The 14,988-nt window shown below is 55.1% G+C and overlaps 3 protein-coding genes across 3 annotated transcripts; 1 reads left to right on the plus strand and 2 right to left on the minus strand.

The window, feature by feature from the left end:
- Nucleotides 1–965: 965 nt before the first annotated feature.
- GUITHDRAFT_156160 (hypothetical protein) lies at nt 966–1,903 on the minus strand (the record flags this gene model as incomplete). Its single annotated transcript, XM_005819993.1, is given in 4 exon segments — nt 966–1,135; nt 1,148–1,516; nt 1,571–1,630; nt 1,671–1,903. A coding segment is annotated over 1 exon segment (193 nt), but the record flags the coding sequence as incomplete, so codon positions are not given.
- A 1,049-nt stretch (nt 1,904–2,952) lies between these two features.
- On the minus strand, nt 2,953–5,243 carry GUITHDRAFT_120730 (hypothetical protein; the record flags this gene model as incomplete). The annotated part of the gene is made up of 6 exons (XM_005819994.1): nt 2,953–3,270; nt 3,323–3,468; nt 3,572–3,696; nt 3,864–4,345; nt 4,389–4,414; nt 4,616–5,243. The coding sequence occupies 6 exons, from the start codon at nt 5,241–5,243 to the stop codon at nt 2,953–2,955; spliced, it is 1,725 nt and encodes a 574-aa protein (XP_005820051.1).
- A 3,337-nt stretch (nt 5,244–8,580) lies between these two features.
- On the plus strand, nt 8,581–14,496 carry GUITHDRAFT_81791 (hypothetical protein; the record flags this gene model as incomplete). Its single annotated transcript, XM_005819995.1, has 2 exons — nt 8,581–8,994; nt 13,690–14,496. Coding segments are annotated over 2 exons (1,221 nt in total), but the record flags the coding sequence as incomplete, so codon positions are not given.
- Nucleotides 14,497–14,988: the final 492 nt, after the last annotated feature.

Raw genomic sequence — 14,988 nt, forward strand, 5'->3', positions numbered from 1 at the left:
CTCTTCACCCTCTCGACGAGATCAGCTTCGAGGACAGAGGCATCCACAAGTCCGCTCTGGGTGTATTGGCATGATCTCCGATACAGCAGGTTGCGAACATTTTCATCATACTGAAGAACCATACTTAGAAAGCTATTTGAAGTATACAAACCTCTCGCTTGCAGCTTCCTTGGCGCCCTGGCAGCTTCCCCTACACCACGCGTGCAGCCATGGTGCCTGAAATAACCGGCGCTGCCTGAAATAACCGGCGCTGCCTGAAATAACCGGCGCTGCCTGAAATAACCGGCGCTGCCTGAAATAACCGGCGCTGCCTGAAATAACCGGCGCTGCCTGAAATAACCGGCGCTGCCTGAAATAACCGGCGCTGCCTGAAATAACCGGCGCTCCTAAACCCTAAACCCTAAACCCTAAACCCTAAACCCTAAACCCTAAACCCTAAACCCTAAACCCTCCCTCCCTCGCTAAATCCATCGCCCCCTTCCTCGCACACACAAAACACACTCCCTCCCTCCCTATCACCCTATCTCCTCTCCTTTCTTCATATATCTCTGCCCCCCTCCCTCCTCCCTTCCTGCCTCTTTCGGTCCCTCCCCCTGTCCCTCCCCTCCCTCCCTCGCTATAGCACGAATACCAACAGCCTTCTAGCAAATCTTTGAAAGTTGTTTTATTGACTGAAAAAGAAGGGCAAACCGGAGCAAACCAAGGAGGGGGAGGATAAGGCCTACAAACCCGCCTCAATAAAATACTAGGAAACGAAGGAGGCAGCGAAAACCGGACAGACCTTGTTGGAGTGCACAGCATATAGCACTATTAGTTTTAAAGATATTGGTTAAATTTTCAATACAAATATTGGTACCAGGGACACACTTCAGGAAAGTACACTGAAAATAACCATGACTCGGAGTGTTTTCCAGACGTGGTACAAATGAGTACTAGGTGTGTCCTGTACGGTATTTTTCATGGTACAAATTTCACCGACAGTTCGTTGAATTTCACTACAACCGTTTTCAACGGTAAACGTACGGTACAGACAGTAGCCTACCGCCGACAGTTCAGATCAGGATGAAGAAAGTCCGAACTCGTTGCCTCAGGGCCTGCTGAGGCGGTGCCATATGTCTCAACCTTCTCGGAGTCCGTGCGTCACTGGCTCCATCCAGTCCGAAATTGCGCCGGGCTTCCGAGCGAGGGCCGAAGTTCTTGTCACACGTAGACGGTACTGAAGCTGGCACTGGCCAGTGAGTCAGAGTTACTAGGTTACCGTACATAGCACTGCAGCCTTAGGCCGGCGGCCCGGCGGGCCGCGGATGCCGGGCGCGTCACGCCACGGCGTAAACTTGAACATCCGGTGGCATCGGATGATCCGAGTCACAGAGTCACTCGGATCCGATCAACTGGCGCCGGCCGCCCTGGCGGCTTCCGAAGTTCCCCTACCGTACTACACCGTGCTGGCGAGGAGCCATGCTGCCGAAAATAACGGCGCCTGGCGCCTGCCGAAAATAACGGCGCCTCCTAAACCCTAAACCCTAGGCTCCCCCTCCCCCAGGCTCCGGGCCCACCGCGGCCGGCTTACCTGCCCTTCAAGCCTGAGGCTTACCTTCGTTGCTTGCCCCGTGCCCACCTGCTTTCAAGTTTATTTCTTCGAGTCCTTCCCCCCTTGGGGCCCACATTTCCGCTCCGCCTCTTGTCCACCTTTAAGACTTGCCTCGAGCTTCAAGCGCGAGAGAGGCCTGTGCCAGCCTCCTCCTCCACGCCCTCGCCCTCCTCAGCCTCCATTTCGACTTCATCTCTCATCGTCAGCCGCAGTCGGTCTTGCTTGTCGACCTTGCCCGTGAGGCTTACAGATCGACTCTCGATGTCATCGCTCTCAGCCTCCAAGGCGCTGCCCCTCCTCGCTGCCTGCATGACCTTCTTGTTCCCTTGCACCCGTGTCCATTGCATCTCCCCGAGGTACGCTCTGAGCTTTTCTTTCAACGGCGTGGCTGCCCAAGCTCCGAGCGTCATGAACTCCACGTTGCCAGCTTGCCAACACTCTTGTCTAGCTCCAGGGAGATCGGCTTGCCAGCTAGCAGCTCCTCCTCTGATCAGTGTCTCCAAGAGCATCGACGAGAGGTCGACCAAGACCTGTTGATCGACTGGCCCTGACGGCGACGCTGCTTCCATGGTGATCCTGTCGATGTCGCTGAGCTCCAGCCATCCAGCGCCTTGCTGATGCCCTTGGGGGTCCTGAGCTTGCTCCTCGCTCTCCTCTTCCTCCTGAGAGCTGACAGTGGGGACCCCTTCCAAGTCGCCAGGGAGAGAGCTATCAGGCTCCCATCCCAGCTCAGCGTGTCACCGTGAATCTTCCTCGACCTCGACGCTGACCAGCTTGAGGTTTGTGTTACCTCCTCCGCACAGCCGCGGCTTCCATCTCCTTCCTCGAGAAGCGGCCTCAGTGCTCATGCTTGACCTCGACTTGATCTGTCACGTGACTCTAAAGCTGCTGCGCCCCGCATGATCTCTCACGTCTCTCTGAGCTTGGCGTCGTCGCTGATGAGAGTGAGATGCACCCCCTCCATCGCCTCGCTCCGAGTCTCTGAACGAGAGCTCCCGTGCTTGCCCCAATAGCCACATACGTCTTCGGGCTCGGCCCCTTGCAACCTCGGAGGCTGCCCAGGACTCGGCCCGTCGGACCCTGCACGAGCATGCCAGCAAGCGGTTGTACCTCTGCAGCTGAAATCGATAGAGAGTCTGAGCGATCTCGGCCGTCGACATTCCTCCAAGAGCTAAGAGCTGCGATACTAAGCTCGGCAGCCATGCCATGATGGCTTCTTCATTCCTAAGGAAGGAGACGGTGACTGAGATGTCGTCTGCTCGTGCTACTAGCCTCAGGTCTGTAAGGTGCTTTCCACATGATGGCCTTGTCGACTCCATCGACTGAGTCTACCATGAGACCCAGCTCCATAAGCTTCAATTTCAACTTTTCTTGGAGATGAAGGAGGTCCCCTCGGTGCAAGTCAGTTCAGTGCCGATGTATGCCTCGACATTCTGCTTCTTGCATGCTCTCGACTCTGAGCTCCATTCGCTCAGAGAGTCTTCAAACAGGTCGCGTCTCGCCTGCCGACATGTCGAGCGGATGGCTTCAGCGATAGCGTCGGGAGTGCATCCATGATCCCCCCTCAGCTCTGCAAGCATGAGCTGTCCTACTAGGCTACCAGGATACCGCTTCGCGAAGCTCTTCACCCTCTCGACGAGGTTGGCGGCCTCCTCGACGTGGCCTCCAGAGCGCTCGCCCTGCGTGTATTGGCATGATCTCCGATAGGCAAACAAGTAACGGAAGCTCGACCATCTTCTTGCGCCACTTGGCAAAGACTCTGGGGTGACCCGCATCAATCACGATCTTGTTCGTACGCATCCATTCCCATGAGAGGATCATGTCCGCATGCGGCAAGTCAAGCATGTAGAACGACCCACTACTCTTGAAACTGGAGCCTACGCCCAATTTTGTCTGGAAAACCATATCAGACAACCTACTAGTCCCATCGGCCATGATAACTCGTTTGCGAACTTCTGCATCCGTGACCACTGGACAGACCAAATTTGCGCACTGCCTTCGTGCTGATAAACGACTCTTCAGCAGCGGTATCGAGCAATGCATTAAGAACTATGGATTGATTCCCGAACCGAAAGGTCACAGGTACCATAGGTAGAGCTTTGATCCTGTGAGAGTCAACGGTGATACGACATTGACGAACATCCCTAGGATCTTCTGGCGGAGGTGTGCCCGGGTCGAAGACAACATTCGAAGTCTGCAAACCCGTGCCCCCGTCGATTGCGCCCTCCGCGGCAACCGACGTCACTGGTTTAAAGCTGACGGTTGTTCAGACCTCGACAAGAGAGGGCACTTGTCTCTGAAGTGACCGAACTTCTGACAGTTGTAGCACTTCACCTTCTTCTTGTCGAACTTCTTCTCCTTGCCCTGCATGTCCTCGCTCTGAGTGGGAGCCGACCGCTTGCCCTCATGACGAGGTTGTGCTTGGGTGAAATGAAGACTCGTATGACCGTCTTGTGGTTGTCTCTGACGCAGATTAAGAGCTTCGCGATACAACTGCGGCAAATACTTGCCCATCTCCGACGGCTCCGCATGATAAGTAATCCCAAACGTCTTACCATCGCGTTCCATCAGCATGCTCAATTCCTTCCGTAGCATGGCACGCGCATAGTCCATTTGAATCCTGCGTTCCCAGCTACCTAGCGCAACACTAGGTCTCTTGGACACAAGGTAGCACGCCTGCAGGTGTGTAACCATCGCCTGGAATCTTGCGGTGTACGCCTCGACGGACTCCTTGGGCCCTTGCCTAGCCTGCTTCTGCACATGACGCTCAAGTTTCTCAATAAACTCGAACGGTAACCATTTCAACAACAGTTTCTCCACAAACTGTTCCCAATCACCATGCTCAGCTGAGAACTGATCTTGCTCGGCCATCGGGAGTGTAGCCCACCATAGCTGCACCTCCGGCCCGAACGCACTCGGATATGGCCGCTCCTACCCATCGATGGCGTGCTATACGGTGAAGTTTACACCTGCCTTCGATATATCCGAGCCATGAGACCACCGACCTCTCCATGGTCTGCTCACCATTGTACTGCAACAATGACTTCGGATCCAGCTTGCAAATCTGACCACCGTCATTCTCCGCATGCTTAAGCTTGTGAGGCTTGTCCTCGGGTTCCCGAACCCGCTCACAAAGCAGTACACGCATCTCCGCTGCCTCCTTGGCAAGCCTACGGTTCTCTCGCTGGGATTCCTCAAGTGCCCTCACAAGATCCTGGAGTTTGCGATCAGCTTCTCTCTGGGATTCTGCGAGTGCATTTACGAGATTGTGCATCTTATCCATGTTGTTCTGTTCCACAGACCTGAGCTCTCTACATGTCCGGCGTAGGTGCTCGTTTTCCTCCACGATGTCACGAAAACTGGCTTTCAAGGGAAGGGCGGGACCATCTCTTTCGTTTTCATCCCTACTCTCCAACCATGAAGGCACTGTACGACCACTGTCAACACTATCGTCACGTACAACAGCCTCCTGCTGGATGACAGTTTCCGACGGATCGTACGCATGTGACTGCGGCGACATGCCTGTCACCGTAGGAAAGCGCGGCTCTGCTGACCCATTCAATGTCTCCTTCACAAAGCTGCCCAACCGCGACATGCTTCGACTCATGAAGTCCGAGACAACGCTACCTGACTGAATGCTCGTCCTATCCATGTTTTCTTGAACAACTTCTTTCAACACAACAACTCCGAGAGGAAAACCAACCTTCGCTACCAAAATGTTAGGAAAACTTCCTACAAGTATCTCTCGATCCAGCGTTGACACACGAAGTGATCCCGTCAAGAAACCAAAGAACAAGCGCGCGACAGCAATGCACAATTCAACGGCAATTTACTCCAAATCAACGTTAGAGATAAAGAAAAGTAAGTAATCTAATTTCCTAAGAAACGAGACTGCCTAGGACACCTACTTAAGAAAGACAGGAAGTCAGTAAACATATCCTATCAAAGCGCAAGAACCTAGTGCATTGCACCAATGCGGTATCCGTGCCGTTGGCAATCACTGTGATGATCACCATAATCACATGGCTCCTCTTCCGCGATTCCATCCCCCACACGGTAAATAAGGCAGAATGGCTCAACTTCACCAACGCACTGGTCTCCCACAACGACCAGCGCTTCACCTTCCGCAGGATGACGATCCTGACCATCTTCCACTTCGCACAGGCATGGTTTGGAGTCCCTTTCATGAGTGTGACCAAGGTACTCTATGGCTTCTGGTTCGGACTGCAGATTGGGTTTTTCGCGTGTCTACTCGTAGACTTTGTCGCCGTCACACCGATCATCCTCTACTTTACCCCATCCACACAAGATAAATTCACACAGGAGACGATACGCAACATGAGAGCCAACGGCACATTCTGGCCCAATCTGTTGTTGTTCCAGGCGAGCTCACTCTCTGTATTCATAAGGCTATGGGTGGTTCTCGGTGCAGGTGTGTCACGAAAGGACTTCCTATTGAGCTATTGGGTAACCACTGGGTTCTTCACAATATTGTCGGTCTTGATCGGGGACTTGATATTTCGGGCCTCACAATACCTCATATTCTTGTCTACTGAAACTGTTCTCCTCGCCATTCTCCCTATCCTAACAACGATATATTTCACACACATGATATTCACAGATGTTAATCTCTGGCAGGAGAGCGAGGACGAGGACGATGGGATATTCCGGATAACTGATGAGCTCAGTCTAGATAGCGACAGGCAAGTATTATGTATGAAATATTTAAGTCAGGGCACACTCAAGAAGCAATGCAATGGATAAACCTGAACATGTTCCGGAGTTTATCTTGAATCCTCTCTTGAGCGAAGATCAATGTCCATCCTGGCATTCTGAAGCTTTGCAGTTGATCATAAGACTGGATCGGACGGGCTTTTGCAACGACAACAAGTACTTTCGTCTCGATGCATCCTACCTACAAAGAGACGGAGAGCTTCTTCTCTACTGCCGGGAAGCTTTCAAGAATCAGCATTGTTTCCTGAGGGAGAAGGTGGTGGAGAAGCAGGCTCTGGGCTGGATCCAAGGCCCGCCGGGAACGGGGAAGACGACCGTCGACGACGCTAGTCTTCTAGGGTTTAGGGTTTAGGGTTTAGGGTTTAGGGTTTAGGGTTTAGGGTTTAGAGGCTGGGAGAGCTTTGCTAAGGCATGGAGAAAATTACCCCAAGTAGGCTATCACTACCTAACAAGTATCTTACCTGTTCCAGATACCGAAGGCATCTCCCTGCACCTACCCATTCGACTCTGGCCATTCCCAAAGCAACGGGAACAGGCAGAAGAAATCCTTGCACGATATCTGCAAGTGAACGTCATCTGGGCAAAACTCGGTCAAGAGCAGGCAGCAACAGGGAAGAGAAGAAAGCCAGCCAGAGAGGAAGGGAAGCCCTCAAACAAGAGAAGGAAAGGAAAAAGGGAGGCTAGCCCACACGAGCTCCTGCCACCCACGAAACTAGCCAGACCGGACCAAGGGATCGGTAATCTGCACGGCCATGTACACGGGGCTGAATGTGGTCTGAAGAAGACCTCCACGGAGATTTACGGTATCGTCCATGAAGTAGTTCATATCCTCCAGTGACTGCATCTGACTCGATCCAAGCAATCGGTGGCACATGGGATCCGGTGCTCTGTCTCACTGAAAGGATAAGTTTTTCTTCTCCAAGCTGCGTCAGACGTGCTCCAAGCTGCGTCAGACGTGCTCCAAGCTGCTCGTGTCTCCTGACAAGGGCAGCCTTCATCGTGGGATCCTGTTCATGTCTGATCTGATCCACTACCTCCTGGATGTTTTGTTCCACAAGCTGCATCTTTCCTTCTACCCCCCTTATTTTAGCTTCTACATGCTCGATCTTTTCTTCTACCCCCTTGATATCTGTTCCTACAGGCTTGACATATCCTTCTCCTTCCTGCTCGGCAGACTGGTTACTGACATTCATCCCAGAGTAGCACACTGGTGACCCGGCGCCTCTTGCTCGCCTCGTTGTTCCCTTCCGGCGATGACTCGCATATCTCCCCCCCTCCCGAGATATCACCTCGTCCTCCCTCCCTAGCGCCCATAGCCCTCGCCCCTCGCCCTCTTGCTTCTCTCTGCGGGCTGCGCATCTTGACCTCAGCAAGCGGGTCCTTGTCAGCCTTGCCGACCTGCTCTGCCATACAGCGCACCGAGCAGTACCCACGGATATACGGCACTCGGTAGGGGTCATCAGTGGGGGTACTAAAGAAAAACCTTTCACCAATGGTGCGCCGCGAGGGTCGACGGAGAAGTGTGGACTTGAAGCTGGGCAGCGACATGTATGTTACAAGTAAAGGAGCGAAGAATGTTCGTATGATCAGAACGTGTAAGAAGACTAAAAGCTTACAGATCCATAGCTTACAGATCCTTACCACGTTGAAGCACTGTCGAGCTAGGCCACCTTGCAAGCTGACGTGCTTGATGCTTTGACTCTTCACGTCCCTCATGCGTCATGGTTGATGGCTTTCATCGCTGACATGATCATGGCATGTGCATGAGCTGCTTGTTGCTAGACTTCAGACATGGCAGATTGCGATGGCGACGGGATGCAGCAGACATTCATGAGTCTCGCTTGGTTCTCGTATGATTCAAGGAGGAGACCCATGTGACCTGTAAGCTACATGATCTCACTCTGCCCTCTTTAGGCCCACATCTGATCTTGAGGGGCAGATGGAGAGATGGAGACAGATGGTTGCAGTGTTGGATGATGACATTCAATGTTGTGGTCGTCAATCGCTCTCTGAAGGAACTGTGTGCCAGGAGGCACCAGGCACGATGAGAGTGCAAATCTGACGCAATAAAGGGCTATCAGAATGAAGCCTGGTACTCACGTTTGAAACTGACTTCCTGGATTACCCAGGGCGCTCAATCTAAGCTCAATCATTCTGCTGGAAAGGACTGCTGGAAAGGACGGGTCTTGTGAAACAAACTGGCAGGGGCTGAATATCCGTGCTGGGTTACAAACGAAGAACGGGCGAGCCTGGAGTACAAGCAGCCTCCTCGTGTGCGTCAAAGCATTGAGTACAAGCAGCCTCCTCGTGTGCGTCAAAGCATTGAGTACAAGCAGCCTCCTCGTGTGCGTCAAAGCATTGAGTACAAGCAGCCTCCTCGTGTGCGTCGCAGGATGGAGTACAAGCAGCCTCCTCGTGTGCGTCGCAGGATGGAGTACAAGCAGCCTCCTCGTGTGCGTCGCAGGATGGAGTACAAGCAGCCTCCTCGTGTGCGTCAAAGGATGGAGTACAAGCAGCCTCCTCGTGTGCGTCGCAGGATTGAGTACAAGCAGCCTCCTCGTGTGCGTCGCAGGATGGAGTACAAGCAGCCTCCTCGTGTGCGTCGCAGGATGGAGCACAAGCAGCCTCCTCGTGTGCGTCGCAGGAATGAGTACAAGCAGCCTCCTCGTGTGCGTCGGAGGACGGGGCTCTCCTCCCGACTGGGTCTGCAAGCGATTCAGCTATGGCTTGCGCTTGCACATGACTGCTCTGCCAACCGTGTGGTGACTCAAATCAATGGGTAACGCTTCAGAGCTCGGCGAACTTCCTTGACAGTGACTTTCGCCTGCTTCAGGACGAATACCAAGTACCATGATGGCGGCATGGCGGCGGTACTGGGGCCGACAATCGTCAGGTCTACTCCGCGCAGGTTGATCGTTCATTCTCCGGGGCCCGGCGCGGCGTAAGCACTGAGCGTAAGTCCGGTATTCCTGGCAAGGAACTTCGGAACTTCGGAACAAGCCTGAACTTGGGCTCCAAAGAGGCTCGTGGCAGGCTCGGCAGGAGTCCCGGCCAAGAGCGGTGGAGACTCCTCCTCTCGAAGAACGTCGACCAGCACCGTACAAGAGACTCAGGGAGAGAATCGGGCTAGCCATGATGAGCTTATTGAGTCATGGTACGGTACCGGGTAGCCTGGAGAGGATGGCCCGGGATACTCAATACTATGAGTAATCATTCAGTCCTGTACGGTGCTTGCCGCACAACTTCAAAGTACCGGTTCAACGGCCCTTCAACAGTGCCCGGCCGCGGCCGCGCGAGTCACCCGGGCCGTGGCCGCGGGCAGTGACCCCGCCGCTGAGTACCGGCGTACGGCGGTAGTACCGGCCGCCCGGCGCGGCGCGGCCCCGGCCCGGTTGCCTCCCGGCGAGTCCCCGGTTCCGACCGGCCCGGTGCGAGCGGCGGAGCGCGGCCGGCCCGCCGCGAGGCGCCCATCGCACACTGAGCCGTCGGCCCCCGGTGCGAGCCTGTGCCGGCGCCTTCCGAAGTTCGAGAGTGACCGTGCGGCGCGGCTGCCGCACACGGTGACCGGGTGCCGCTGGCCCGGTCAGTGCGGTCCGGGCCGTCTCGGCGGGCCGAGTCGGCGCCGTCCGTCATCATCCGAACTTCGCCGGAACTTGACCGTACTTCAATAATGCCACGCGGTCGGTCGGACTCCTGAGACTCAGTGACTCTTGCCAGTCCCGCCGCGAGGCTCTGAGCGGCTCGCCGCCCGGCGCTAGCCAGTGACCGGGTGGTTGAACGGCCCGCGGCCGGCCCGCGGGGCTCGCCCGGCGGCAAGGCCGCCTCCGAGGCTCCCGGCGCCGCCGCCGCTCCGACCGACTCACAGAGTCCCACTGGCACTGCCGGCCGAGTCACGGTCACCGGTCCGATCGAGGACTCCAGAGTGCCGGGCCCGCCGGGCCCGGGCGGGGACAGTCACCGGGCCGCCCGCCGCCGGGGCGGGGCCCCGGCGCCCGGCCGGGGGGGCATGCCGGGGCCGGGTCCGTCACCGTGACCCGGCGCTTCAGGAAGCAGTACGGTGAGTGAGAGTCAACCGCTGCGGCTCACTGCGTTGCAAACTTGCCCGGAGTCCGGGTCCGAGTCAGGGCCGCCGGTCCGCGGCTCCACTGTGACTTCGGCCGGAACCGTCTTCGGAACTTGCGGAGTGCCGCAGTCACTGAGTGCCTTGAAGGCTTCCGGGCAAGTTGAACGCCGGATGCTGGCAGCCTGTCGCCATACTGACACATGATTGGCGACTAACGGAGTTTAAGACTACGGTAAAGTCACTGCCAGAGTGCAGCAGGGATTTCGATGCCGCGTAATTTAATGTTCGCCCAAGCCTGCGTGAGAGCTGCGACTCCTTGACGGGAACTTCAGTGAAGCGGCAGTCTGAGCCCCGCTCTCCCTTGCTAATGCCGGTGAGCTCACACGACATCAATACCCGCTACCTCTGCCTGCCTCCCTTCCTGCCCTCGCTTCCATCCGTACTCCTCCAGCGCACCGCTGCCCGTGATTTGGCCTATCCGAAAGGCCTCGAGACTTTCTCGCGGCACCATGAACACCACCCTCACCTTCCATCCAGCTGCTGGGATGCCAAGCCCCGTGAGAGCCTCTGCGAAGAAAGCCAGCTTGAAAGCGTGGACGTTTGCCTCTGTCACCTGCACAAACTCTACTAACTTCCCGCGAGGCTCTACTATGATAGCGTCGTAGCCTCCTTGAAAGGGGTTGACGGGCTTCAAGCAAGTTCTCTCTGCAGGAAGCGTTTGCATGCCTCCCTTTGCATCAAAGGTGATGACTGGACATCCCTCCCATTGCGTGAGCTCTTGAGATCCCCGATACCTCAGGCTCAGCCCGTACTTGATCTTCTTGAAAAAGAAAAGCTCGAAAAGATGGCCCCTTGTAGTCGGATTGCTTGCCCCATACTTTGAGAAAAGCCTCGTCAACGTGTCTAGTTCTACCGCTTCTGCAAGCTTCGTCGCGACATACTTGCTCACAGGCATCCAGATCGATGCCCCGTTGTACTCGAAGCACGCAATCAAGCGGTTTACAGTCTGCGGTGATGAGTCGCCTATGTTGCCATCGAAAATGATTTCTAGGTTTGGACAGAATCTCAAAGCCGTATCCAGCCTCTGTTTCACCAATGATGCGGGCGTCTCGAACATGTACCGACATGAGCCGCCAGCCAGGTAGTATTTCAGCTTGATCTTCTCTCGTTCAGACCTGTTCCTCTTCCATGTCTTCAAGCCCATGCTCGCCGCACTTTCATCCTCCTCCAGCATGCATGCTACACCCTGATAGAAATCGTCCCACTCCACTGCTTCCAGGTACTCACTCTCCGTCCAAGATACAACGGTGTGCTCTTGGAGATTCACCCGATTGTCAGCTTCATCGTTTGTCTTTCCTCGAGAGGACATCGATGTCGCTACTACAACCCGTCGATTCTCTCGATCAGCTAGCAGCCATTTCCTACATGCGTCCAAGAAGTCTACGTGATGTGATTCATGCCTCAAGAACCCGTCCAGGACCACAAAACCCTTCTTGTAGTCCTGCCATTCTTCCAGCATTCTGTTGATTCCTACCCACGAGGAGCGCTTTGGAATGCTGCACGATCTCCTCTTATCGCCGAGGATTTGGATGCAATCAGCGTCGTCGGATGCATTCAGCCTGATGAGCGTTACGCTCCATTCCCTCATGTCAAGAGATAAGCAGAAGGCTAGCGTCGTCGTCGTCTTCCCCGTTCCCGGCGGGCCTTGGATCCAGCCCAGAGCCTGCTTCTCCACCACCTTCTCCCTCAGGAAACAATGCTGATTCTTGAAAGCTTCCCGGCAGTAGAGAAGAAGCTCTCCGTCTCTTTGTAGGTAGGATGCATCGAGACGAAAGTACTTGTTGTCGTTGCAAAAGCCCGTCCGATCCAGTCTTGCATCTGACTCGATCCAAGCAATCGGTGGCACATGGGATCCGGTGCTCTGTCTCAAAAGGATAAGTTTTTCTTCTCCAAGCTGCGTCAGACGTGCTCCAAGCTGCGTCAGACGTGCTCCAATCTGCTCGTGTCTCCTGACAAGGGCAGCCTTCATCGTGGGATCCTGTTCATGTCTGATCTGATCCAGTACCTCCTGGATGTTTTGTTCCACAAGCTGCATCTTTCCTTCTACCCCCCTTATTTTAGCTTCTACATGCTCGATCTTTTCTTCTACCCCCTTGATATCTGTTCCTACAGGCTTGACATATCCTTCTCCTTCCTGCTCGGCAGACTGGTTACTGACATTCATCCCAGAGTAGCACACCCGGCGCCTCTTGCTCGCCTCGTTGTTCCCTTCCGGCGATGACTCGCATATCTCCCCCCCTCCCGAGATATCACCTCGTCCTCCCTCCCTAGCGCCCATAGCCCTCGCCCCTCGCCCTCTTGCTTCTCTCTGCGGGCTGCGCATCTTGACCTCAGCAAGCGGGTCCTTGTCAGCCTTGCCGACCTGCTCTGCCATACAGCGCACCGAGCAGTACCCACGGATATACGGCACTCGGTAGGGGTCATCAGTGGGGGTACTAAAGAAAAACCTTTCACCAATGGTGCGCCGCGAGGGTCGACGGAGAAGTGTGGACTTGAAGCTGGGCAGCGACATGTATGTTACAAGTAAAGGAGCGAAGAATGTTCGTATGATCAGAACGTGTAAGAAGACTAAAAGCTTACAGATCCATAGCTTACAGATCCTTACCACGTTGAAGCACTGTCGAGCTAGGCCACCTTGCAAGCTGACGTGCTTGATGCTTTGACTCTTCACGTCCCTCATGCGTCATGGTTGATGGCTTTCATCGCTGACATGATCATGGCATGTGCATGAGCTGCTTGTTGCTAGACTTCAGACATGGCAAATTGCGATGGCGACGGGATGCAGCAGACATTCATGAGTCTCGCTTGGTTCTCGTATGATTCAAGGAGGAGACCCATGTGACCTGTAAGCTACATGATCTCACTCTGCCCTCTTTAGGCCCACATCTGATCTTGAGGGGCAGATGGAGAGATGGAGACAGATGGTTGCAGTGTTGGATGATGACATTCAATGTTGTGGTCGTCAATCGTCTCCTTCAATGGTTGCTCACGCTCTCTGAAGGAACTGTGTGCCAGGAGGCACCAGGCACGATGAGAGTGCAAATCTGACGCAATAAAGGGCTATCAGAATGAAGCCTGGTACTCACGTTTGAAACTGACTTCCTGGGTTACCCAGGGCGCTCAATCTAAGCTCAATCATTCTGCTGGAAAGGACTGCTGGAAAGGACGGGTCTTGTGAAACAAACTGGCAGGGGCTGAATATCCGTGCTGGGTTACAAACGAAGAACGGGCGAGCCTGGAGTACAAGCAGCCTCCTCGTGTGCGTCAAAGCATTGAGTACAAGCAGCCTCCTCGTGTGCGTCAAAGCATTGAGTACAAGCAGCCTCCTCGTGTGCGTCAAAGCATTGAGTACAAGCAGCCTCCTCGTGTGCGTCGCAGGATGGAGTACAAGCAGCCTCCTCGTGTGCGTCGCAGGATGGAGTACAAGCAGCCTCCTCGTGTGCGTCGCAGGATGGAGTACAAGCAGCCTCCTCGTGTGCGTCGCAGGATTGAGTACAAGCAGCCTCCTCGTGTGCGTCGCAGGAATGAGTACAAGCAGCCTCCTCGTGTGCGTCGCAGGAATGAGTACAAGCAGCCTCCTCGTGTGCGTCGCAGGATGGAGTACAAGCAGCCTCCTCGTGTGCGTCGCAGGATGGAGTACAAGCAGCCTCCTCGTGTGCGTCGCAGGATTGAGTACAAGCAGCCTCCTCGTGTGCGTCGCAGGATTGAGTACAAGCGGCCTCCTCGTGTGCGTCGCAGGAATGAGTACAAGCAGCCTCCTCGTGTGCGTCGCAGGATGGAGTACAAGCAGCCTCCTCGTGTGCGTCGCAGGATTGAGTACAAGCAGCCTCCTCGTGTGCGTCGCAGGATGGAGTACAAGCAGCCTCCTCGTGTGCGTCGAAGGATGGAGTACAAGCAGCCTCCTCGTGTGCGTCGGAGGACGGGGCTCTCCTCCCGACTGGGTCTGCAAGCGATTCAGCTATGGCTTGCGCTTGCACATGACTGCTCTGCCAACGGTGGTGACTCAAATCAATGGGTAACGCTTCAGAGCTCGGCGAACTTCCCTTGACTTTCGCCTGCTTCAGGAGGCCACAGTGAAGATCGATAACAAAACGAATACCAAGTACCATGATGGCGGCATGGTGGTACTGGGGCCGACAATCGTCAGGTCTACTCCGCGCAGGTTGATCGTTCATTCTCCGGGGGCGGCGTAAGCACTGAGCGTAAGTCCGGTATTCCTGGCAAGGAACTTCGGAACTTCGGAACAAGCCTGAACTTGGGCTCCAAAGAGCCTCGTGGCAGGCTCGGCAGGAGTCCAAGAGCGGTGGAGACTCCTCCTCTCGAAGAACGTCGACCAGCACCGTACAAGAGACTCAGGGAGAGAATCGGGCTAGCCATGATGAGCTTATTGAGTCATGGTACGGTACCGGGTAGCCTGGAGAGGATGGCCCGGGATACTCAATACTATGAGTAATCATTCAGTCCTGTACGGTGCTTGCCGCACTGCACACCAGCCTGCGTGACGGTGGCAACCGTTCAAAGTACCGGTTCAACGGCCCTT

This window comes from Guillardia theta (assembly GCF_000315625.1).
Source record: "Guillardia theta CCMP2712 unplaced genomic scaffold GUITHscaffold_195, whole genome shotgun sequence".
Taxonomy (NCBI): Eukaryota; class Cryptophyceae; order Pyrenomonadales; family Geminigeraceae; genus Guillardia; species Guillardia theta.